At 47.7% G+C, this 25,377-nt stretch overlaps 1 protein-coding gene across 3 annotated transcripts; it reads left to right on the forward strand.

Annotated features, from left to right (window-relative positions):
• SPSB1 (splA/ryanodine receptor domain and SOCS box containing 1) lies at positions 1 to 25,157 on the forward strand. 3 transcript variants are annotated; one of them, XM_065855295.2, is made up of 4 exons: positions 1 to 157; positions 14,058 to 14,139; positions 18,639 to 19,467; positions 23,077 to 25,157. In XM_065855295.2, the coding sequence occupies exons 3-4, from the start codon at positions 18,774 to 18,776 to the stop codon at positions 23,202 to 23,204; spliced, it is 822 nt and encodes a 273-aa protein (XP_065711367.1). In that variant the 5' UTR covers positions 1 to 157; positions 14,058 to 14,139; positions 18,639 to 18,773; the 3' UTR covers positions 23,205 to 25,157. The 3 variants fall into 3 exon arrangements, with proteins under 3 accessions (XP_065711367.1, XP_065711366.1, XP_071654429.1); XM_065855294.2 differs by lacking the exon at positions 14,058 to 14,139; XM_071798328.1 differs by lacking the exons at positions 1 to 157; positions 14,058 to 14,139 and adding an exon at positions 308 to 356.
• The last annotated feature ends 220 nt before the right edge of the window (positions 25,158 to 25,377 follow it).

Consider the following 25,377-nt stretch of genomic DNA (forward strand, 5'->3'; position numbering starts at 1 on the left):
CGCTTGCCGCGCCTGGCGCCGGGAGGAGCTGCGGCTGCAGCCTCCCCGCCGTGGCGGAGGAGAGGCGGGCGCTGCCCTCGCTGCTCTCCGCTGCGCAGCGCGGCCGCGGGAGCAGCCTCCGGCGGGGCCCGGCCCGGCCGCTGCCATGGTCCGAACGGTAGGAGCCGGCGGGGCCGGGCGCGGCGCGGTGCGGGGTGGGTGCCGGGGGGCTCCTCGGGAGCGGCGGCCGGGCCGGGGATGCCGCGGCCTCCGCCTCCGTCCGCGGAGGCGCCTCCGTGCCCAGCGGAGCGAGTCTCTACCTGCAGGCTGCCTAGAATCGGTACCAACTTAAAAACAACAACGAACGGCAGGCTGGGGTGAGGCTGAGCGCTCTGACCCCGCTGAGCTGCTCCGACGCGTTTGCAAACCGCGGGAGCTCGGGCGCTGTGATTGCTGCATGCGAGTGTGGCCGGCCCTGGGAGCGGGGGGACACGGGGACCGCTGCGGTAACGGGACACCTGTTGCCCACGGAGGCATCGGGGCCCGAAGGACTCGCAGCGCTCGGAGGCTCCCGGAGCCGTGGGATGCCGTGGGTGGGTGGGTGGCTGCCAGCTGGCGGAGCTGCGTGTGGATTTGAAAAGCAAACACTGATAATGTCAGTTTGGAGATGTTCGGCTCTTTAAGGAAACCGAGCTGATTGTTCAGTGTCTGTGGTTACAATGGTGCTCTCTGGAGCACACCTTACAAGGCCTAACTAATACATGTGTTTTGATGTTACATAAACCTATGCTAGGAATTAATCTTGCTGCAGCGTTGTGTTGAAATGTGCCGTGTGCTCTCCTTTTTACCCGAGGAGTGGGCAGTCAGTGTGGCTGATGGTTGGTGGTGGCCGTGCCTGATCAGAAACCTATGAATTGTCTGAGCAGTTGCTCAAGATAAGGAAGTTTACAAAATGATTGTAAAAATGGGAGTTGCAGCCTTGGAGAAAGATGAGGGATTTTTTTTCCTGATAGCAATGTGGGATGAATAGATGAACCTTTTGTCCCCAAAGCAATCTTCGCCATTCCCACCCCTCTGATATCTGATTTCTACACCAGATTGTGTGTTGCAAAGCACAGCAGTGTAGGCAGCTTAGTCTTGCTGGGTGCAAGTTGACTGCTAAGCCACCAAGACCAAACTACATGGAGTTTCCAGTGACTTGCAGTAAAAGAGACCTGGCTATAGGATGGATGGGGTCAAAGTGGCTATTCCAGGAAGAAGGATGTTTCCATGCTGAGTTGATAAGGGAAACACTGGGAATGCGATGGAGCTGTGCTACTGTTTACACAGTGGATGGTGATGCGGGGAAGCACTTAGCTGGCTTGTGTTGGAGCATCTTCCGCTGGGCCAGTGGCTGCTCTGCTGTCAGTGTGCCCGACCACTGGCCTTGTCCTGCCTCTCGCTAGTTGTGTTGATGGATGCATAAAGCAGCAATTTATTCTTCTCCCTCTTAGTTCTTAAGAGAAGGGGTGAGCTTCAGCAGTGTATTCCTCTGGGGGGGCATCAAATTATTGCAGTACGTCAGCTGCAGGCTTTTGCAGCCTCTCTCCTCTGCTTTAGAGGTTACTGAAGTACGTTATAACGTGGTTGGAGTTTGTTTGTAAACTTCTGTTAGGCACTTCTGCGATGCGGGTTTGTGTTCCAGGAACTGGCTCGCCATGTGCTGTGTTTGTGTGGAGCCAGCTCGCTGCTGCGAGATCCTGGATGTAGAAAATGTGCTCTGCTTACTGCTCTTCTCTGTCTTTATTTTGTTCATTTATTTTTTTTCCCCTGGTCTCCTACATTTCCTTTCCTCAGAAAAAGTGAAAGCAGTCTGCAAGGACTGCTCGCCTTCTCAAATCTGTCTTGCAAGGGCTAGTTAAGAATTCATGAACTTACTGGAATTAAAAATCTGTAGCTGGTGAGCCAGTTAGGACACCGTGCATGCCAGGCTTTGTGAATGAGAGCAGACCATGCTGACAGTTCATCTTCCAGGTCACGATGTAGTTTTTGAAGATATGGAAGGGAGTGTGCTGTGTCTGAGGTTCGTGTCTCGGTCAGATTCCTGTGGCTGGTGCCACTGGGTATGCTGGAATTGGCACCTGGTACCTATTTCAACCAGGCTCTGACAGGCCAGTGCAAGTCGTGGTCATAGTTTTGGGCTGTAGGACACACGTACTGATGGAGTCTGGAGTTGCTGAGGGCTTGTGTTGACATGGGGAGTGAGGATTAACTGGTGCTGGCAGGGAGCATCAGTGAGATGACCTCAGCTGGGCTGTACTTACCTTCATGTCCTGTGGAAGAAGGCTTGTACTTGTATTAACTAGTAGAGTGATGTGGCTTTATAGCCATGGAGAAACAGCTTATTAGACCTGCATAGGTTGTACTAATAGGCTCTATTTTGCTATGAGTTTCCCCAACTTCGATTCTACCAAAGGCTGGTGTATAAAGCTTGCTGCCCTCCTTTGTTCTTGCACGCATGTGATGTGACTTAGCAAGTGAAGCTGCTGGTGCAAGATGCAGGTTAGACACCAGTCGCTTCCAGACGAAGCTGTGTAATGCCTGCAGAATAAAAGTGAGTAAGTGTCTGAGAACCAAGGTTACTGAACTGCAGTCACTGGACCGCTTTGCTGGTGGTCATCATAGAATGGTTGGATGTCACGGTGTTGACTCATTCCAGTTGTTACACCGCTCTGAGCAGCAAAAAAAGAGATAAAATCTTCCTTTGATTACTCCATGTAAGTAACTGCTACAGCTGCTGCTGTTTCAATAATGATGGTTGGGGGAAATGAGTGCAGTTGTCCTTAGCAAGGATGGAACATGTGCTACACAGTGTGAGTGGGAGAAAACTATCTTAAAAGTACTAGTTTTGTAGAAGCATGGGATCATTTTGGTTGGAGGAGACCCTTAAGATCATCAAGTCCAACCATAACCTAAATCTAGCTCTAAACCATGTCCCTTAGAGCCTCATCTCTATGTCTTTTAGACCCCTCCCTAGTAAAATAGATTTGGTGTGAGCTGGATGCTGTATTGAGGTCCGCCCCCAGGATGCAAAGGCAGTGAGTAAGGGTCCTGACAGAACAGTCAGCTGAACCGTGAATAATGTCCTCCTGTTGAGCTGGAATTGAGTAAAACTTACCCCTTCTTTGTGAAGAGTACAAAGGGAAGAACAATTTCTTAGCATGTTAACTACATCTGAGCTCTGTGCCTGGACCACTGGGATGAGCAGATGCTATTGTATAATAGTAAGGCTTTTAACCAGCAAACCCTTCCCTGGGAGAAGGGTTTTTGCTTAATAAAATCAAACCCCACCACCATCTGCCTGATCTCAAAGTGAGAGGAGCAATGTTTGACTGGAGAGCTGTGGGGCAGAAGGTGGTAATGTCTGAAGGGAGTTACCAAACATGGGCTTTTTCTTATAGCCTGGGAGGGGAATTTGATCAAGCTTGTAAGCTGGAGCAGCTGTGTAGATGTTGGTTTCAGACTGCTTTCTTTGGATAGCTGGTATGTTATCAAGTCAGGAATCTGTCCTGAGGAGATCCCAGATGGGGCCTTGACACCATAAATGTACAAAGGCACTCGGTTGCACAAAAACTGCAGAAACAACTTGGTTTTAAAGAACATGAGCCACACATGGTAAACAGCCAAGAAAAGCAAGCAAGGGGTAAGGCCAAGCTGTTCTTTACATGAAAAGGCTACGTTGGTGTCAGATGCTTAGAAACTCTAAGTCTAAACTTGACTGTGGATAAATTCTGGTTTCAATGGCCTTTTGAAAGTTAAACTCTGCACTAGAGATGTGAAAAACGCCTGCATTCCAACTGCAGTGTCTGGAGGCTTGAGGGAAGTCTTGGATTTGCCCGAGCGTGGTTCTTGCCTGGATACCCTAATTTGTTGTCATGTTGTGCTTCAGGAGCCCTGGGTCTGTAGTGCTGTAGCCCCGTGAGCTGTGCTGTGGGGAAAGCAGCATTGCTTCTCTGTGAGAAGAGACAAATCATCCTGAAAATGCTTCCAAACAGTCCTTGGTCCATGCTATGGAGGCATTGGGACATTCTGTATGTGGAATGGATGGAGTTGGCGCTGTGTTGTCAGCAGTTCTACATGGGGACTGTCTCTTTGATAGCTGGTCTCCCCATGCTATTTAAAGGCTAAACTGGTCATATTATTGAACTTGGACAATGGGGAAGGGATTGGTTTGTTCCATACGAATCCCAAGGCACTAGTACATTTGGAACCAGTTTCAATTCATGCCCATGTAAATGAATACCCAAAACTTTGTGGAGCAGCTGGTGAGGGGTGAGCTGAACTGGGAGAATTACCATTTATGTCCAGGTTCCTATGAACTGCTGAACAGCTGCAGAAGGAACCTGTTGACACATTTGCTGAAAAGAGGTTTGGGGCCTCTGTGAGTCCAGAAAGTACCTGGCTGGGCTCCTGTGGGCAGGAAATGCGGTTGCTCGGACTTTGTGTTCTGGGGTTGTGTGACAGGCTGGACTGTTACCCTCCAGCTTGCTGCCACGGTTCAGCGCTGCTGGCTGGAGCACTTGGCTTCTGCGCCTCGTGGCCCACTCAGTTTCACCACTGATGTGCTGGGGTTTTCCATATGGCACGTTGTGCACTTCCAGCTGGAACAAAACGGAGCTGGGGGTGGGAGTGAATCAATCTAGCGAACGTTTTGGTGTTTTTGTGAGCCAGGGCACTGCTTTCTTTCCAGTTACCTCGCGGCTCTTTTGGAGTGCCGTGTGTGCCTCTTGCAACGAGGATCAGACAGGCAGTTATAAGTGGTTTCAGCCCCCGATTTGCCTCTGGTATTGATTCGGTCACATGCATCTCTTAGATGTTGCTAGCACGGCTTGGTTTGCAGCCTAAGAGGAAAGGGCAGGAGAGCTGCATACATGGCGCTGATTCCAGCAGGATATTGCTGTGAGGTTAGGTATGTGGCATGCTGGCCTGCCTGTGTGCAGCTGCTGTGTTGAAGTTAAAAAGGGGCAGATAATCTGCTGTGAAGAGTCTGTGAGCTTGGGTAATGGTGAAAACGCAGAGAATGAAGGCAGAGTGCCATGGTAATATGCTACTGGTTTTCCACGTTGTGGGTTTGCATTGCTGCTTGTTGGGGTAGAGGGAGGAAAGGGCAAAGCGTGTATTGATGTTTATTACTATGGGTTCATTTCAGTGGCTGAGGTTCATCCTGGAATTTGGATGCTGTAGTTTGTTCTTGATATCTCCTTTAGGTAATTGACTCAGAGGTGATCTACTCAAGGACCAACCAGCTGCTAAATAGTTTAACTTTCTCAACTCAGTGTTTGCAAGAAACAGCTTTGGAAGGAACTGAGATCTTTACTGGAAGGTTCACTCTACATATTCCCCAGCTAAATCTTTCCTGTTCTGTTGGGGTACTGGTGTTCCTCATGTGTTCCTCTGGGTATGATACAGCCAAGTGCCTGTGATAAGTTGCCTTCCAGTGAGACAGTTGAAGGGGCAGGTCTTCTGTGCCCACTCAGCCCCAAATCTGCACTTTTGGCATGAATAACATTAAAACCCGAGTCTTCACCTGAGTAATCAGATAAAGCCTGGTGTGCGGACGCTGAACTGGATTTGCAGGAGGCACAGCTTGGTGTGTCAACACTTTAAGTGGGAGGGGACAGCTGACTGGAGAGGGCTTGGAAGGAGCAAGACCCACATCTGCAGGCGGGCTGTGATTGTGCAAGGGCGCTCCTGCTCGGCCGTAGCCAGGGCAATGCGCTGCCTTACTGGGGCGAGCTCGCCAAGGGTGCCGTGTCACTCCAGGATGGCACATCTGTCCAGATGTTTGCCTGCAAGGAACTACAGTGAATCTGCTGCTTTACTGAGCTTATTAATTTTGGAAGAGGAGAATCATTGCTGCTAGGTGTACTTGCATATGTACTTGGTGGTATTTTTTCCTATAGGGGCTCTCTGCCTTTTTTCCAAAAAGGAATTTGGCTGTGACTCATGCCTTCAATCTTTGTCCCTTGTTGTAGAGTTGTGGTTGTAAGGGGATGCTATATATTTGAGTTAGGAGAATGACTTTTTGTTTTAATTGTTAAGCTTATGTTCATTAAGGTGAACAGGAAGGTTATAGGGTATTATAACCAGTGCTTGCTTGGAGGCTTGTGCTTTGATGTTGTTTGGATTAGGCTGTTTTCAAACTTTCCAGAAATTGCCAGCCAGTTCCTTCCCAGTCTAGGCTGTTCTTGAAAGGACACTTGGCCTAATGGGGAATCTCCGTTTCAAGGTGCAAAACAGTACAGCAGAAAGCTCATCAGTAATTTTACTCGAGGTGTGCCTTTAGCGCTAGTACAGTGTTCAATGTACTCTGAAATCTTTTAGCGTGTCTAAGGCACCCACAAAACAAGGGGGCCATGGAAGGCTGTCCGAGCCAGGGCTGTGGTGCTGAGCAGGTACCAGGTGCAGGTCCTGTCCCTCGGCCAGCGGGGACAGGGCAGGTGGCAGCAGGGAACGAGGTGGCTTTGCAGGTTGCTCAGTGCAACCCTGCTGCTTGCAAGACTGATAGAAAAGCTGGGCAGTCCAGATAATACATGCCCAGATGCGTTTATCCGTGGTTATATCTCTGTGCCAGCTGTTTCCAATCTTAGTATGGCATCACCAAAGCATTGGGATTATCTATAGGGGATGGGTGTGTAGGATGACTTATACTTTCATTGAATATTGGAAGTAGTAGTGTAATGAATTGAGTGTAGAAAGGAAACTGCAGGTTAAATTTGGGTTGGTTTTTTTTGTTGTTTTTCCTCTGATGTGAGGTTTTTAAGGGAGGAAAATACTGTTGGATCTGGTGGCTTTGTTGGATGTTCCCAGCATTAGATATTCTAGGCGGTTTACGTCTGTTCCATGCTTTGGAGGTTGTGGTGCACTGAATGGTGGGTGGCAGTGGCCTTCCCATTGCTTTCAAATTGATGCCTGTACATGGTGAATCTTGGCAGAGCCATCCAGCCTCCTCAAAAGGAGGAGTAGGGACATCAGTAGCAGCCAAAAGAAGCCCAACATATGTTGGCTGAGACTGACCAGCCTTAGAGAAGACCAAAGCTTAGATACCGAAGGAAGCAGCTGCCATAACTGTGCTTCCGTCTCTACAGTTCTTGCTTGCTAAACTCTGGAAAAGCAGGGCAGCTTTATATTTTCTGCTTGTTGCTAAGTATGTTGAGTGCATCTTTCTTAAGAACAGATCTTTTGATTGTTTTTACAAGGTTTCTTCCTCTCTCTATTTCTTAAGTTCTATTAGTGTGTTTCTAACTTGGTTTCCTAATTGGAAACTTTCCACTGATGTCATGGGAGCTTTCTGTGGCCCACATCAAATAGCTTGGTTCACCAGGAATTAAGTGACTGTACAAATGTTTATATTAAACACTTATTTAGAAGGCATGTTGATTTATGAGGACCTATGAGGAATGCAGTGTGTTGGGAGGATAGGTTGACTGTACAGCTTTTGTCTTGCCTTTGAACTGTGAAAGTACTGGCAGCTGGTGAATGCCCAGATAAGACAACTCTGGCTCGCTCGTATGGAGCGAACTGGTCCCATCACCGACCATTGTGCTGTTTCTTGTCTCTTACATTGCGGAGGTTTTTGAATGGGTAACTTTAATGGAAAGGACTCATGGCAATGTCACAGCAGAAAGCTGTCAGCTTAATTACAGGTACTGGAATTTTGCTGTTTTAGAGAGGGAACCCACAGTTTAGTCTGCTGAGAAGCCCTGGGGAGGGAAGAGGTGGTGAACATGCATGTTCTTCCCACTCCGCTTACCCAGGCTTCTGTGGTGGTGTGGGGGCATTTGAAAGGTGGAAACAGAAGGGATAAAACCATCTTAGCATCCCTTTTCACCCCCAGACAGACCTCAGACACTGAGCAGTGGCCATGTCTTTCCTTCCTTGCAGGACACTGTGCTTCTTCCTAATTTAAAGATCTTTTCAAAGCTGCTTGGGGTGTTCCAGAACCTTCCTTATGAACAGAGCTGAAGCCAGTGAAACTGTTGCTTAGAAATGCATTTCTGAGTGTGCCCAGTAAGACTAAGGGACAAATTCCGCTCCTTGCCAGTTGAACCAGTCACTCTGGGCACTAACCCGGAGTGAAGCAACTGAACAGTGCTGTAGGTGCACGTCTTGGTTGTGCTTTTTGGCAAAAACACTTGTTCTGTGTTACCACAGCTTTTTTCCAGGAAAAAGTTGCTCTCGGATATCTGGCCACCCTACAGTGCAGATGTCCTCTGAAGGCACCATGTGGATTCCTGCAGCCACAGTTTGTGTAACGTGCTTCAATCTGTTTAATTTTGGCGTGCTCTGCACTTGCAAATCTGATTTGTCTAGTTGCACTTGTACAGGGATAAAATTAAGCAGTCCAGCTAGAAAGAGGTTCTAAAATTGTGCTGTGCTATGTGAAGCCTTTTGCTGTGTGATGTAAGAACCCAGATGAAGTTTTTGGTCACCCTGCCTATCCCAACCAACCACAGCAATTTGCAAGAACCCTTTCAGGTAATGGTGAAAGCAAAACATTGCATCATGCTGAGACTGCCCAGCTGTAGGCTTCACCGAGATGTACAATGTCTCTCTTCCTAATTACGGTATGTCCCAGGACAATTATACTTAAACACAGAGTCCAGCCATGTCATTAGACTTTTTTGGCTGATGACAAGTCAGAAATCTAGTGAGGCATCATCCCAGAATGCTCAGCTTTGGGGAGCTGCCGTGTCCCTTCCAGTAAAGCTGGCAGTGGGAGCTGCCTCTTGTGTAATCTGTCTGCCAGGAATATCCTCTTAGTTCAGCACTTTGTTGCGGGCTGTGTGAGATGGTTTGTTGTTGTGTGTATTCCTGGATGTAGAAGGTTTACCTTACTAAGCACACCTGGAGAGTAAAGCTAATGAGTCTGCATAGTAAAGGTATCTTGAGGGACTTCTCTTGGGGGTACTGGGAGGTGAGGGGGTGCAGACAAGAGAAAGGTGCATGTATATTCTTCTCCCTGGTTAGATGGTGCAAGTGGTGTTGCAGAACGTACGTTTCCTGTTCGATTTATTTCCAGTGGAAACCCACTGAACACCACAGCATGGCTGCTCTTCCAATGTTCCCAGTGCTGTAAAAGCTGCCATCCCCTGCCCTTGTGTGTGAAGCGCTCGTAAATCCACTTAAAACAGAGCACGGTCGACCCACCCTTGGTACACTTGTGTGGCAAATGTCAGTGCTTCTGTTGCTGTCGCAGGGCTGGCCTTGACCATGTCTCAAAACTTGCGTTATATAACCACCTCATGATGATCCTGACTTGTCTCCCTGCAAAGAACAGGCCGTACTAGGCAGACGAGAAATGCCAACACTTTTTTCCTGTTGTTACTGGCTGGGTTGCAAGCTGCTTGTGCCCAAACGTTCTGGAGGTGTTCAGCCGTGGTGTGACTGCTTCCTTCTGCTCAGGGACATCCCTAGGAAACTGCTTTTCCTCTGGAGGCTTGGGAGGGAAGAGGGAATTGGAAGCTGAGGGGGATGTTGTGGACTTGAGCAAGCCAAGGTGCTTGATTACGCTGGGATAGCAAGTCTGGATTTGTCTGGACTCTTCACCTCAACTGGCTGCTGCAGCAGTTGGAGAAGAGGAATTGCATCTTCTGGCTATGTTGTTGAATTTGGAAAGGGTTTTTCCACAGCTTTTGTTATGTTTTAAGGGTTGTTGCTGTTCCGAGATCAAACTTGAATAGAAAACATAAGGCTGCTGCCAGCTTTCTGTCACAGGCACCTTTTATCTTGCATTCATCTCTTCCAAGCAGATGCTGCTTTCCTTTCTTCTACTTTTTTGCTACAAGACTAAAATTAACAGCCCTTTGATGCAGGGGAAGAAACTGTATTTCAAAGCAAAGTACCTAGTTAACTGACAATAAAACTGTTTTTATTTTGAAGGTAATTCAGTGTTCCTCCTTTGAAACAAATCTGAGGGTTGGAAGCTCCTGAAGTTTGCTCAGGGTTAACAAGCAGATCCCTCCTTGCTTGGGAACATGAGTGACTGTTCCTTTTGGGTGGGAGGTGAAGGTGAGGATGTGCATGGGGAGCGGGTGGCAGGCCCTGGTGTTGATGCGCGTTGTTCCTGCGGATTGTTTTCCTTCCAGCTGATTATGGGGTGCGGTGTTTGGCTGATGCTATCAGGATTGCTCCAACCATGCAGCTCCAGGGGGAGCACAGCGGGGGGAAGGAGCTGAGGAGAACATGAGGCTTCAGACACCGCGTTGTGGCGGTGAAGCGATCCGTGTCCTCCAGCCAGACAGTCGTTCCCAGGCCAGCCCGTCCTCCCCAGCCTTCCTGCCTTCAAAGACTTGCACTGAGCATGGGGTTTGTGTGAACGTCCAGCTTCTGGCTTTCATCTTTTCCACTTGAAAAGATGAGCCCCGTTCCTGCGAGGTGCAATATTTCTGAAGGGTGGTGTGGTGAAGCTGTGCATTGGGAGAATTGTTTGCAAGGGGGATGCTGAAGCACGTCTGCCCTCATAGGGATGGCGACCGGTGGATAAGGTGGAGCTGCAGCATTGCCCAGGTAACAGGTGATTTTGGGGAATGAAGAATTCCTAAACTTAGGCTGTGGCTGGCTTGGCCGGTGGTCAGGACATGGAAGGACACGTTACGTATGACATTTAGCATGTTATAAGAACTATGTGATGCAGCAGAGGCACATCTGGTGTGCAGGTTATGGGTCTAAGATCTCATTTGAGAGTAGGGGCTGGGGGAATACCTTGAGAAAATGGTACAAGGTAGATGTTTTTGGAGATTAATTGCAAAAGGCATTTTTTTGGAAGTCGTAATGTTTTGTCGTGTCTGCCTGGTCCTACTGAAACTACCAGACTTGCTGAGGGAGGCTACAAAAGGCTGCTTTGCTGGCACTGGAGGCATTGGAGAATCTGACAGGCTTCCAGGGTAGGAAGCCTAAATATGCTTTAAAGAACCGATCATGATGGAGCTCCTGCTTTGGATGCATGTGCAGGAGTGCTGACTTGAAAACATCCTTTTGCTACGGGAACAGAATCGTTTCCTAAACAGTGCGAAAAAACAAAACTTCCTCAGTGACTCAACTGTCTCCTCTTGTGAGGTTTTGTGTTTGGTGACACCCTCAGTCCCCACAGACCTCAGGACAGGAAAAACCTGAATCTGTAGTTCGAGCTGTGAAAGATCTGCTGGGTCTTTACACATGAGGATGTGACTTTAGTCCTCTTTTTCAACACTTAACTGGCCCAGGATGAAGAGATCTGCGTGAACGTAGTAATGAATGCTGAGTTTTTCCATGTGGCAAGGTAAGACAAAGTCTCGTGAATGAAATCTGTGTCTGTATTGCTTAGAGTAATTCACTATGCAGTAAGAACGCACTAACAGCTAGAAAGAGAGGCTGGACTATGGTCACTTGTTTAGGATTTGACATGAGGACGAACACTAAATTCAACCTGAGATGGGCTGATTAAGAAACTGGAATGACCTGAACAGAGAGGAAGATGCTTAACCCCAGGGACAAGGAGCTGGGATGGGACATAACTTCAGTTCTGCACCACAGGGCCCTGAATTTGCTGTGATGGAACGTGCTCTGCTCTTTTGCAGAGAACAGTGTTCTGTTTGTGATGCTTTAAGGATCTAATGCTCTACCTGAAGGGAGAAGAGACACTGTTGTAATGGACTAAGAATTATGTATTTCTACCATGTGGCCCAGATTTCAACTGTTCTTTTTCTGTAGTGCTGGTGAGCGGTACCAGCCGCTTGCACAACTTCCCCTCTGGAGTGCATGTATTTGATGTAGATACATATACTGAAGCTTCAGACAAAATAAACCTGTTTGAGGGCAACAGGCTGAGTAATGTGGTGCTTGGCAGCTGCATTGCTGTGGGGATTTTTGCTTTGCTGTTAGTGGTGCTTGTGACATCTTCAGATGAAAAGAGGAAGGAGGAGGCAGTAACTGGGCAACCTTAATATCGGAGTAGCTCAAACTGCGAATTATTTTCTGGAAGAAAGGAATCCTGCTGGACTCCACATGTCTCCTGACAGAATATACTGTATTGCTTTTAGGAGCAGGGATTGAAATTCTCACCTTACATTTCCAAGCCATCTCTTTGAGCAAATGCTGCTTTTCAGGTCTATACCACCCAAATCTATGTGACTTTAATACAATAAGGGCTCAGTTCCTGCTCTCATACTTGGTGTGTACTGAGTGACCGTTCAGCTCTCAGTGGGCTCTGTGTTTCTGGAGGTGCTGTGCTTTGCTGTATTTTGCTCACGAAAAGCAGCACAACTGCTATCCTGGAAAAATCTGGGACTTCTAAACCAGCACTTGAAACAATTGGGATGCCATAGTCTTAGTCTTATGACTAACAAGCCCAACCATATTGCTTCCCCTGTTCCTTCAAGCATGTAGCATACAAGAAAGGCTTTCTAAAAACCTACTTCTAGCCAAGGGATAGCTAAAATAGGAGGGTGACCTGCTGCAAAATGGGAGAGGACTGTACAAGCCGCAGCTGTATGAATGTCTGTTACTGTCCTGCTGTCACCCAGGAAGGAGACAGAAAGGGACTTTTGGTGACTGCTGAGAACTTAAACATGGATTTCTTTTAATGCAGCTGCTGCCAGCGTTAAACCACAGTGATTCATTGTTAGCTGTTTCAAGGGGAAAACAGCACTTTGTTACCAAAACCTTTGTCCTGATAGCTTGTTTTGTTGGCTAATCTTGCAGTCATAGCAAAAAAAAACGAAGTGCTTTTGATACAGGAATGGAAACTCTGGATGGAGTAGAAACATCAGGCTTCATTCCTTCCACCCATTGCTCCCCTTCCCACCTACAGGCAAAACTAATGAATCAAGATACTTAGATGGACATGAGGGATGGACCGTGAGCCGTGTGGGCTGCAAGTCAGTAAGTGGGGAGGGGGAAAACTAAAAGCAAGGAGTTCTTGTGCAAGAGGGTGGTTTATTATGTTTTATGCGGGTGGCTTTAATGCAAATGGTTCTGAACATAAACATCTACTATTTAGAATTTATAGTGGCTTAATTGTGGAGGAAATGCCTTTCTAAATGCAGCCTACCTTAGGATGCTATGGCTCCAGCGCTGGAGGGAAGGAGGGAGAAGCATTAGGCAGGCACAGCAGCTCGGCCACGTGCTGGCTTGTGGATGCTGAGCAGTTTACTGCTCCACCTGCCGAATGGCTTCTGGAGGAGACAGCTGTCAAAATCATTGTTTTCTTCTCCTCTTGTGAGCTGTGGGCAAATGTCTGTAGCGCAGGGCAGGGAAACAGCTTGGGGAATGATATAATCCTGGATTGGTTCCCCAACTCAGTCTTCAGTGTGATTGCACTGCCCTTTGTTGGTAGGTTTGCAGTTTAGGTTTTAAGAGCTGGATCGAAGGCAGACTTTCCAAATGCTGGGTCTTCTCTCGACTTTTTGTGAGGCTGGACCATGTAGAGCCCTGGAAGACCCTGGGACTTGTCCTGAGTAGCCATCCAACCTGCAGGTCCTGGAGATGAGCTCATCGGACCTGCTTCCATGCTGGCTGCATTAGCACTTGGCTGTCTTGGAGTTACTACACTCCTTGTACGGATAAAATGACAGCTCCATCCCTGAAAGAGCATTTATCTAAGGGTGATACTAGACGGCATCTGAGCAGAAGCCTCAGTATAATCCTTGGTTTTAGAAGAATTTCAAAAAGTTGGGCTATTCTTTGATTTTTAAAAAAGTGTGGTGGTAGAGAAGCAGCACAGAGCTGGCTGCTGAAGGACAGGGAGGTTGTATGACCAGTGCTGTTAGACGGTGTACTTGGTGGTTCAGCCCTGCAAACGAGTCTTTCAAGTGCAGCTTGTTTATAAAAGTGGGGTTTTGTGTGTTTGCAGTGTGGCAAGCATAGGTTTCAGCCTTACAAGGATGTGAGGCTTCCTCTGGAAGCAGAGCTTGTTTACGTGCAAAGCCTCAATAACATAAGGAAAAGTAATTGAAGGGGGTTGGACAGGTACAAGGGTGTAAAAAAACATCAACCTCTGGACAAGATGAAAAAGTTGCGTGTGACTTTCCTGCCTCCTACCTGTGTGCTTTATTTCCCAGATCAACTGTCTCCAATGCATGTGAAGAAATCAGAACTGAAAAGCCTCTGACTTCTGCAGCTGGTGCATCTATGCTAGACTAGGTGGGTTTTTCTCATCCTTGGAGTGGCATAGTTGAGGATGGGTGGTTGTTACTTGGGGTTTTAGTTTACTCAGATGTGCTGCTCTGAGTAATGTCAGTGCTTTGGTTTGGAGAACCAGACGTTCCATGCATGGTGCAAGAGGCCACGCTGCCTTCATCACACTGAAAACTTCTGCAGAAACCGAATCATCCCAAGGAAAGGAATGCTAGAGTGCCATGTTCATACAGACAAGCTGCTTCTTGGTGGTTACAAGTCCTAGTAGCGTTGTAAGATGATATGCTCTTGGCTTGCTTGGACGGAAGCCTTTCCTGGTGTGTCTCAGGGCGAGCACGCTGCTGCCTCCAGCAGGAGAGCAGGGCTCTTGGTGTCTGCTTAGTAGATGATGGGGCTGTTGGCTTAGCAAGGCGGCTTGTTAACTTGGTAGTCTAGGTAAATCAAACATTTCCAAATATTGTCTTGTTCCCCCCATCCCCGGCATATCTTGAGCACATTACTTGTCAAGGGTCTCTCACTCTGCTGGAGGTTTTTCCTCTTTGCTGGAACACGTGCCGTCTTTCTTAATTCTTTCTTGCACAACCTCTAGTGATCTCAGTTTCACTTTCTATGGAGGCCATGCAGCTCTGCCAGCAGCTGAACCTGCTGAGCCAAAGGCTTTCTCGGGAGGTGGGGCTGACGAGCTGCCCCTGTGGCAACCTTATCTGCGGGGCCACGGCAGAACCCGTGCTGGGCAGCCGGGGTTGTCTGCCCTGCCCTGATCCGAGCTAAACTGCGACACTCCGAAACTGCCTCGAACCGTGTCGTTGGTGCAGTTGTTCCTCTCATCTGTGCTGTAGCTGCTTGGCTGCTGCCAACACAGCACTGGGGAACTTCAGCAGCATGGGTGAGCTTTTCCCCCAGGTTTGATCGGCATGTAATGGGATGGGGAGGGTGCTTAAAGCCAGGAACTCGCTGCAGTGATTGCATCAGTGCTGGGCGAGGCGTCTTGTAAAGGGCACACTTTTGATGCCAAGAATTAATGCCAGGGAAAATTAAGTGTTCTGGTTCTTTGGGGTTAAAGTTTGAATTCTATTTGAGGCATGTGAGTTCTTCTTTCTCCGCCTCGGTTGGGATGTTTTTGGCATTGGCTTTTATCTCAGTTTTACAGAATGTCTATGCGATTGAGGGAGCAAGGAGAAGACCTCTGGTGTTGAAGCATGTTCTAGAGACCATGGCATCTGCCTGGCTGGGTTCTTGGCTGTGTTTTGAGGTTCACTGCCAGCTCAAGGGGTAAATGTGGCCATGGGCTCTGCTCTGTTGTACGTGGTGTTTTGGTGAACTAATCCAAGCTGGCTGCCCCAGCTGGAGAGGTCTGTGCTCGGCAGTTATTTCGCCTGGTTCATGTCAGTGCCTAAACAGAAGTTGTACAACAGCTCTGCTCTGCCGTGTAGGTTTGGGGTTTTTTCCTTTGCAGAGGTTTGTTCTCCCCATTCGGCATCAGGGACTTCGTCACCTTCTGTTGAAATGTCTTCGTCTCCTGTCTTGATCTATTTGCAGCAAGCAATTGTTTTGAAATCTGGCGTATTTTTCTAGTATGGCAAACTGCCTACTTGCTCTGAACAGCTAAACGGAGGGGAGATCTAATTCTCACTGGAAATAGCAGCAAACATTTTTCTCAGGGACACTCTTGCAGTTCTGTTCTAAAGCTTTTAAGCCTAGAAGGTTAACAATGAAACTGAAAATTGTATGGGAGCAGAACAGAGCATCGTGGGGATGAGCTGGTGTTTATAAAGCAGAGTGGGGTTGCAGCAAGCCTGATCTGTTGATATCATAGATAAAAGCCCTTTTAGTGCTTACATTTGTACCTAAACCTGTAACAGATCAAAGGTTCTGAAGTAGCTAATTCCCTACTGCATCTTTTCATTTATGGCTGGCTGTGTCTCATATCAAGCTGCCCAGGGCATTAATCCTTTAATTTAAGAGGGTAAGCATTTCTGTTTCTGTCCTGCTGGGGGACGTCAGTGTTGTCTTGTGCATGAAGAGGCTTCTCCTTTTAAGAAATGAGGGCATAATTGCTTCCTGACTGTAGGGCAAAGTGCTGCTCTGCAGTTCTAGACCAGACTAGTGCCAGGCCCAGCAGAGCCAGCTCTGAGCAGGACTTGCTGCCTTGCCCTAGTAAGGAGCCATGCGGCGCTTAAATCTTGGCAGGTGGAGCTCAGTATCTGGCCTGCTCTCCATCTGATCGACCCCTTTGTTCCAACCTTTATTTTTCCTGTCTTTCTCCCTTTATTCTGCTCATTGTCCTTCCTATGGTGTTAATAGCGTGCCTGGGAAAAGCCGTAACTAACGCAAGTGATGAGCGGAGCTGGTGCTGAGGGAAGGCGGCTCTCTTTGGAGCAGGCAGGGAGGCGATGTCCTGCCACACGCTTCTGAAGTCCCTGTTGCCTTTCACCGTGGTGATTCCCTTTCTGGTGCAGCCTTGATGGGGATGTGCTGAAGCATATGTTGGTGAAAGGCCAAAAGTCATAATGAATGAGGCATTGTTTTGCTAATGAAGGGAATTGTCTCCTCTCCAGCGTTTTGTGCTTCAAAGCAGTCTGCACCAATACTCCTACAGTCTGCTTGGTGTTGGTTCTTGTTTCCTATGCAGTGTTCTCGCGTGTACTCAAGGAAATCTCTGCCTCTCCTCCTTCTGCCTGTGTTTTGTTCCTTTATCCTGATCCAAGTTCCAACAGCTGAATTTGCCTGTAGCCTTCCAGGTGTGCTTTCCTGACAGCCTTGTCCATACGCCATAAGCCTTGGGAATGCCAGGTAGTTCATCTGGTTCTTTCTGTAGAACACCAGCTGATTCAGTTTGGTCTCAGCATCCTCATGCTCTATCCCAGCCAGAGCAAATGACTTTAATGGAAACCTTAAATTATTTCTTGTGGTCTGCATTAATGTGCTTTTTGCAGGGAAGACACCTGTTAGTGTCTTCACAAATATCTTCATACCAGAATTGATGTCAGCTTTGAGGTGTAAAAGATGATAACTTGAGTACACAACAGCATGAAGGCTCCGTACTTGGGGAGGGGGGGAAAAAAGAGGGAAGGATGGAGAAGTAGTTTTCTCTTTACTTAAGAACTACCAGGTTTGAGCTTACTGTTCCAATGGCATACCCCGGACTAGTAGTAAAAACCTGTAAGGAAGTTGGTGAACTGATCCCAAATCCAGAGCATACATGAGCCGTCCCTGTCACCTGCTAACTGAAGCCTTGCTGTTTATGTCCAGTAACCTTATTTTTAAACCAGATCTGATTCATACTGTGTTTTCTATGCCAGATGAGGTCCTTGGTTGTGAGTAAGTGTTGTGACTGTAGCTGGCAGGAGCTCTGGGTGATTGCCTCACTTCAGGAAATGTTAAAATAACACTTTTTTTTCTTAGAAAGCTCGTTTGCTCCTCTCCCGCTTCTAATTCTCCTAATAGCTGCCCCCAGTTTGGCAGTGGCCTTACAGAGGGTTGTTTGTGTTGCCGAGAGAGAGCAGAGACACTTGAGAGGATGCAGTGCTGGAGAAGAGGTGCGCAAAGAGAGCTGGTATCTCTAGCCAAGCTGGCTTCAACTTTTGAGAGGTTTCTCTGAAGTTTGGATGGAAAACTGCTAAAGTGTGAGAAGAATCTCGCTTCCCCCGCTCTGGACTCTGCATCTGAAGCTGGGGATTTTTTTTTTCCTCTTGGAGAGGAAAACTGCAGCTGCTCCTTTGAGACAAACCCTACCGCAGGTTTATCTGCTCTCCTGACTAATTCAGTGGGGCCAGTGGTACCAGCAGCTGCTGCAATGGGTGCACGCTGAGGCTGGACCCAGACGGTTTTAGCTGCTGCTTTGGACTTGCAGTCAGGCCTCCAAGGTACTTAGCAAAGCTTTAGTGTGGTTGAAGAGCATTTTCTCCTCCAACCTGTAGCAATGGTTGCCAGCTGATCTCTGAGAGGTTTGTAACTCTCCAGATGGAGAAACCCTTTTTTTCTTGTTTGATGACTGTCATGGTGAGATGGTTTGTGTTCCATTGGGAAGAATGTAAGTCTGGAGCATTATTGTGTCCTGGGTTCTGAGTCTTCTGCATTGAATAAACTATTTTCTTGCATTTTGCAGCCTGGACAACATATGAGTGATTGTGATGTAAAACCAGGGTTAGCTGGAGGCAACCCAAATACAGATGTGTTCTCTGAAGGTTTAGTAGTGCAGTAATAAGGAGCAGTGCACTCACTGTAAAGAGAAGATGAGCTCTGGCTGAATCCATACCTTCTTTAGACAAAGAAGCAGAAATTCCAATGCTTTTCTGAAGGGGGCATTGGAAACTTAGTGCCTATCTATTTGATCTATATGCTATCTCTGTGTTTGCGTTAGTAGTATGCATCACCCTTCCTTCCTGGTGGAAAGGAAGGACAAGTTGTTAGGATAAATGGATTAAAACTGCGTTGTAAATGTTGCATACAAGGCTGCATGTGCTAATGTTTAACTCCTTTCTGTTTTTCTTTCCGTCCATTAGGCCATACTGACGGGTGCACATCTTGACAAGGTCTCCTGGTAACCTTCTCCGAAAGGCTGAATGACAGCAGGAGCAGCCGGGTGAATCGATGAGCTTTCCTTGGGAGCCTATAAATAGGTGAAATCAGAACACACGATGGGTCAGAAGGTCACAGGTGGGATAAAAACTGTGGATATGAGGGACCCTGTATACAGACCACTGAAACAGGAGCTCCAAGGGCTTGACTACAGCAAACCCACGCGTCTGGACGTGCTGCTGGACATGCCTCCGGTATCGTATGAAGTCCAGTTGATGCATTCTTGGAACAACGACGATCGCTCGCTGAATGTATTTGTGAAAGAGGAAGACAAACTCATATTTCACCGGCATCCGGTGGCTCAGAGCACAGATGCCATCAGAGGCAAAGTGGGGTATACCCGAGGACTGCACGTGTGGCAGATCACCTGGGCCATGCGGCAGCGGGGCACGCACGCTGTGGTCGGGGTGGCAACGGCAGATGCCCCTTTGCATTCAGTAGGGTACACGACGCTGGTGGGAAACAACCATGAATCCTGGGGGTGGGACCTTGGACGCAACAGACTGTACCACGATGGCAAGAACCAGCCGAGTAAAACCTACCCTGCCTTCTTAGAACCGGATGAAACATTCATTGTGCCGGACTCCTTCCTGGTGGTTCTGGACATGGATGATGGGACACTGAGCTTCATTGTAGATGGGCAATACATGGGTGTTGCGTTTCGGGGACTCAAAGGGAAAAAGCTATATCCAGTGGTAAGCGCAGTGTGGGGACACTGTGAAATACGGATGCGCTACTTGAATGGACTTGACCGTGAGTATAACTCCCGTATTTGTTCTAGCAGTACAGATCTGTGTGCTACTCAGGTGCAGGTTTACTAGACCATCCTGGGGAGGGTTTTTGTTTGACTAAAGAGGTGAGGGTTTTGTTAGCAGTGGGATTGCTGGAGACGGCTCTGAATCCTTGATGGCTAATAGGAAAAGTTTGTCTGGCTGTCCGTGTGTACTGTTAGTTGGAGGGCTTGGGGAGGCAGAATGGTGGGAGAAGGTGATGCCAGTTGTCTAGTTAGCGATGACAAACCTTTCTATGCAGCGACCAAAGTATCAGCAGGAATGTCCTCCTGACAGTTGTGTTATTGGCAATGTAATCCTGGTGTCTCTTTACAGGAAACAGTCTCTGAGGGGCAACCACATTCCTTAAATGTCTAAAGAAGGGACTTTTAAAGTCCCTTGTGTGCAGGAGTAGGAAAACCTGTCCCTATTTAAGGAAGTGGGAATGTCTCATATTCAAAAAGTAGCTTATTTCTCTGCTTCTTCTGGGGCAGAGAGTGCGCATTTCTAGAGCAGGTCTGGATATTGTAGCCAGCCCAACCTGTATGCCAGGCCTTTTACTAATAGGGACACCAATCTCTAGCTAAGCTTAGTAATAAATTTGGCTGTCCAAATGTGCCAAAGTCTGTTATCTCTCATAGTCAGAAGTTCCCATTGGGCCAGACTGTGACTCAGTCCTCTGGGTAGGGTGGAGGAGAGAGGTGAAGGAAGTGGATTAAAATCTGGATTTATGATGTTTAGCAAAATAAATTTGGCAGTATTGATATGAAAAGAGTAGTGTTTCCCCTGCATTCCAGAACAGTGTCTGCCCAAAGGCTCTAACATACTGGGCTGTTTTATTTGTGCTTCCAACATGTTCTAATGCTGGGCCAGCAATGGCAAACCCCTGGCACTGGTGACATGGGGCACAAAGCTGACATTGGGCACCAGAGAAACTGAACTGATGGGGAGAACCAGGAAAGCTGTGCAAAGAGATAGGAGCAAAATCCACAAGTGCTTTGAGAAATACTCTTCAACTCAGCAACACCAAGCAGAAGGCTCTTGGCAGAGCACTTTCTCACCAACAGAAAGAAACTGAGCTCACTCTGCCATGACAGCTTACAGAATGGCAGCAGCCCCAGTAACCAGGTTTTTCTGAAGGGTCAAAGCCAAAATGTGCAGCTCCCCTCCAAGCCAGTGAGTCTGTGGAGCTGCTGGCACAGAGCTGCGCTCAGCAAGGAAGCGGCCACCTCCAGCACTGCTTTGGTTGTAACGTGCTCTCGGCACAGGAGTGAATTGTGGGCACAAGGCCAGGAATGACGGGACGCTATTTTGGCACAGACAGAAAGAAGGTGTCTGGCTCTAACCACTGCTGAGCATTCAATAGCAACACTGTCCAGTGACTGTAGTGCTCGTGAATGGAAGGAGGTCAGATGTGTCTGTGCTTTCTCTTTTGGTCTCGATGTCTCCTGTCAGACTGGGTTATCAGTGCAGACTAGATGAGGACAGAGTTCTTCTTAATCTCTGTGGGAAGAAGATCCTCTCCTTTTAAGGCCATTAAAGGGGGATGTCTTACGTTAATGTCTATAGGCTTTGAAGGTTGGGGCCCCTTGTCCTCTGGGATGCTGGCTAGACAATGGCTCTGTCCCAGCCGTCTCCAGAGCAGGAAGAATTGGGACAGACACTGCACGCAGCATATTTCTACCCCAGTGGTTTAAAGATAAGCTACACTGGGAACTGCCAAAGCAGTGCTGCCAGGAATAGGCTTCTCTGTCCAGCAGTATCGCAGCCAGCGCCGAGGCGTGCAGAGCTGTCCCTGCGGAAGAGGCAGCGCGGTGCTGCGGCAGGTCGGGGGCAGGCAGCACCAGCAGTGCCTTGGGCTGAGCGCGGCCGCGGCCTCTCTTATGGCACAGAACGTGTGTGGTGAATGGTGGGGCTTGGGAAGCAACAGCGCTGCCCTGACGGATCTGTTTGCTCCTCACCCGGTGTTCGTATAGAGGTGTGAGTCTGTGGGAATAATTGATGCTTGAAGCAGTGGGAGAACTTTGGAGAGCTGCTAGAGAAACCATTCTGCTGCAGCTTCCCCGGAGCAGGTGATGGCTTGTGATCCAGAGCAGGGAGGGAGAGGCGGGAAGCGGGCGCGAGTTCAGCTCTGGCTGCGAACTCGAGGAGACAGACCAGCTCAAGTGTGTATTTCCTGACTTTGTTACCAAGTCTCTCCTTGCTAACAAACTCTCCTTCTCACGGACTCTTTGCCAAAAACTAGACCAAAGTGAGCTTTCTCCACTTTTCATTGGAAGTGTTTTCTCCGTGGAGCAGTAGGACTGTTTGCTTTTTCCAAAGTGGAATCAGGAGTGGCCTGATCAGAGGCTGCTGACCACACTGTTCTGTTGGAGTGTTTAATGGCAGCTGCTACCTTTGATCCTGGAAGGGACTCCTAGCCATCTTATTAATGGAATTAATAATGGTAAAAAACGCAGCAACACGGCCATGCTTAGACAAACGAAGCTTTCCTTGTCTCTCAGCTCTAAGGCAGCTGCATGAACAGTCAGATTAATTTGGCTTGTAGTAGTGGAAGCTCGAGCTGTTGGCACCTATCAAGGTTCCTGAAAACTGGAGCTTCACAGCCAAACTTTTCCATTCCTGTGGATGATTTTAGGTGTCTGTGTTCAGCCCAAGATGTCTGTAGAGGAAGCTTTCTAATGGTGCATGCTGAGCCCTCGGGCTGTTAGAAGGATGTCCAGTTATTTGCTTAATTTGGGATGTCTTTGTGTTAGCTCTCAGGAGGAGAAACCCCTTAGGCTCGCACGGCTTGCTGTGTGAAGGTGAACTCTGACAGATTCAGCAATAGAAGCTCTGAGAAACTAATCGGTGTCTTCCTGTGCAGCTGTGATGTGTTAACTCTGGCTTTGACCTCAGTCCCCTGCATGTTGTGAATGACTCTTCAGCATCAAAGGGCCCCATACGCCATTCCTGAAAAACTGGTAATATCTTGTGCAGTGTTTCTAAGCACAGGATGCAAAAATGATAGCTGAAGGCTTCTGTCTCTCCCAAGCTTATGATACAGGAGGGAATCCTCTAATGGGAAATGTCACAATACAAGATGTGATGTGAAGCTCTGACAGGTGGCTTTGTTTTTCATGGGAAATATGTAGTACAAATGAAGCGGTTGGCAGCTGTTATCCTACTCTATAAGAAACAAACCACAGTATTTTCTGGGTACCCATACCACATGATGCCATCCAACTGTTTGCTGCAGTCTTTATTTCAGTGAATCTTTTTCAGAGCTTTGCTTGCATACTGCAATAAGAGACACAGGCAAGATGTTCTGACTTGAATGGTGTTGAAGAGGGGGAAACTTCCATTAGGGGATTTTCTTTGTTTACACACATATATGGCTTAAATAACCGCGACAGAAATATCATGTTCTGCCTGTGTATTTGAGGAGCTGAAGTTGCTGATGTGTGGATGTTGAATGGCTTGGCTCCTGCAAACATGCCAAGCGTTTGCTTTGTCTTGCTCAGTGTTTTCGGCAAGATTTTTTAGAACTAGAAAAATCAATGTGTAACCTGTGGGTTGGGATTGTTAATGTCTTGGGTCTTTTTTTTCCCAGCGGAACCACTGCCTCTGATGGACTTGTGCCGGCGAGCTGTGAGGCTTGCTCTGGGCAAGGAAAGACTGAGCGAGATCCCCGCGCTGCCGCTGCCGGCCTCCCTCAAGAGTTACCTGCTCTACCAATGACCCTTGTGCTCATGGACGGAGAGTCGGAACCAAGGGAAAGCATTGGAGCTGCCTCCTGGGCGATGGGTTCTCCACACTCCTGTCATCACTGCTGTTGGAACTCCTCGGCCAAAGTATTCCTGCCACTGCTTAAGTCTCCGTGTGCCCTTGCCGGCAAGCTCTCAAGGAACCCTTGTTTCACAGCTGTTTTGTTCTTTGGAAGTCACTTACAGCACACTTGCAAATTTACAGAAGCTCTGTGCTTCCCTGCTTCTCCTTTGGGTTGTAGAGCCTAGGAGTGAATGATTTTTCTGCACCAGCTCAAGGGAAGGCCAGAATTTGGGAGAAGGGAAGGCGTTAGGAGTGGAAATGTTAAGACCAGGTCCTACAATAGAAAGGCATGGAATGGCCAGCAGAGTTGGGAAGAGTCTGGAATACCAGAAGAATTAATTGCTGAGTTTTTAAAAACCAAAAAAAACCAACACCACCCCCAAACCCTGAAACATGAAAACAGAGAAGCCTTCCATGGGGACACTTCTTAATGTGGAGGAAGTCATTATGTTGCTGATGTTTGTGTCTCTGCCAGGACTTCTCACAATGTTCTGATGTGATTTCCTGGACAGTGAATCCCGCTTTCTTGTTTATCACCATTGCTTCCTCAGTACTCTGGCTCCATTCTCTGTTCCGCCTCTTCTCAATGGGTTGGACTCAGTTGATTGAGCAGTCATACCGTGCCTTCACCTGCCTGCTTGGCGTAGAACTACAGGTTTTAGTCCAGGATCAGGGCTTCCTCGCTGATGTGGGGACAGGGAAGGGACAAACTTCTTGTGCAATAGGGCAAGATGGGCTGTATGAGCTGAGACTTGTTACACAGCTGTAGGTCCTGCTGGTTTAGGTCTGCTCTCTGTATAGCCTGTTCCATACTAAGGCTTTAGAGGAACACAGTAATGTGCTTCTCTGATTGCTCTGCCAGGGAATTCTCTTAGATAAGCTGCTTAAAGTCATCAAACCCAGGCTGTGTTCTGTCATAGACTGTCAGTGTAATCTCCACTTAACTATGCAGCAGGAATAGTTCTCTCTTCCTTGCGTGGGGGTGGAGGTTGTCCCAGAGGAGGTGGGAGCAGTGTGGCTGCAGAAGCACCATCAGCGCCTGAGAAATCCAGAAGGTGATTGCTGTGGAATGCAACTTGTGAGACTTAGAGATCAGTGGGGTGATCTTCGAGAAGAAAATGAACCTTTCCAGAGCTGGGGGCAGGAGAGAACTGCAATAAACAGGACGAGCAATTCAGGCAAAATCAGCATATCCCAAATCAATTATCACCTCAGTAGCCACGTAAAGAGGATGACACTCCTTTACTAGCAGGAGCTGCTCTCTTGACCTGCCCGCAGGTTACTATGCTGCCTTTCTGGGGTTATTTTGCACATTTCTTTGTCTTGAAAAATGTTTGTGTGGTTGGTTTGTTTTGCTCTTGAGTTATCCCTTCAGTTCCATGTAGGTACAAATGAGTTTAGTTGTTGAAAATGTTAATATATATGTTTGTGGTGTATGTATAAGAATATGTTTTAAACAGCTGCTGTAGGGTACCTTTTTTTAAATAAACTACTTGCATAGTATATTTTGTAAAGCACAGAATTGGTGCCAAGACTGGGTGGGGTGCGATGTGCACCTTTTTTAATCTAATATTGTATGATTTTTTTTAATATAGGGGTTTTTACTAGTTTCTGTTACAGGGTGGGACACAAGGAAATTCAGTGTGTATGGAGCCCTGCTTGGTTGCCTTCAGTTGGAACCAGTGTCTTCCAGCACTGCAGGGAAGCAGCTGTGTTCTCCCTACTTCCAATGCCCTTTGCGCTCCCTCGTTTCCATCTCGTCTCACTTCACCAGTACATTGCTTTGTACAGGTTTAAATTCTCACTTTCTATTTTATGACTGTAGATAATACTCAGTAACCTAATAAACTTTAATAAATATTGCTTGATGCTGGTTTTTATTTGCATGGAGTGATCGGAGTTCTTTATATCTTGCTTCTACATGAGAGAAGCCAAGACCAAACAGGTAAAGCGAGGGCTGTTGTGGCCTCATCTCTGCTTGGAAGAATAAGAATTTAAAGCTGGGATCTAAAAGGTGTGTGCAGGTGGGGGACAAGCTGCAGCTATTGATACAGGGTGACAGGGTGGGGTAGCCTTTGTTTGC

The sequence above is a fragment of the Patagioenas fasciata genome, chromosome 23 (assembly GCF_037038585.1).
Source record: "Patagioenas fasciata isolate bPatFas1 chromosome 23, bPatFas1.hap1, whole genome shotgun sequence".
NCBI classification, from domain to species: Eukaryota; Metazoa; Chordata; class Aves; order Columbiformes; family Columbidae; genus Patagioenas; species Patagioenas fasciata.

Bases quoted from the DNA above. Each gene is read 5' to 3' on its own strand.
- SPSB1 (XM_065855295.2), top strand. From the start codon at position 18,774: ATGGGTCAGAAGGTCACAGGTGGGATAAAAACTGTGGATATGAGGGAC. The intron at 19,468-23,076 runs GTGAGTATAACT...TTTTTTTCCCAG, and splicing joins CTACTTGAATGGACTTGACC to CGGAACCACTGCCTCTGATG.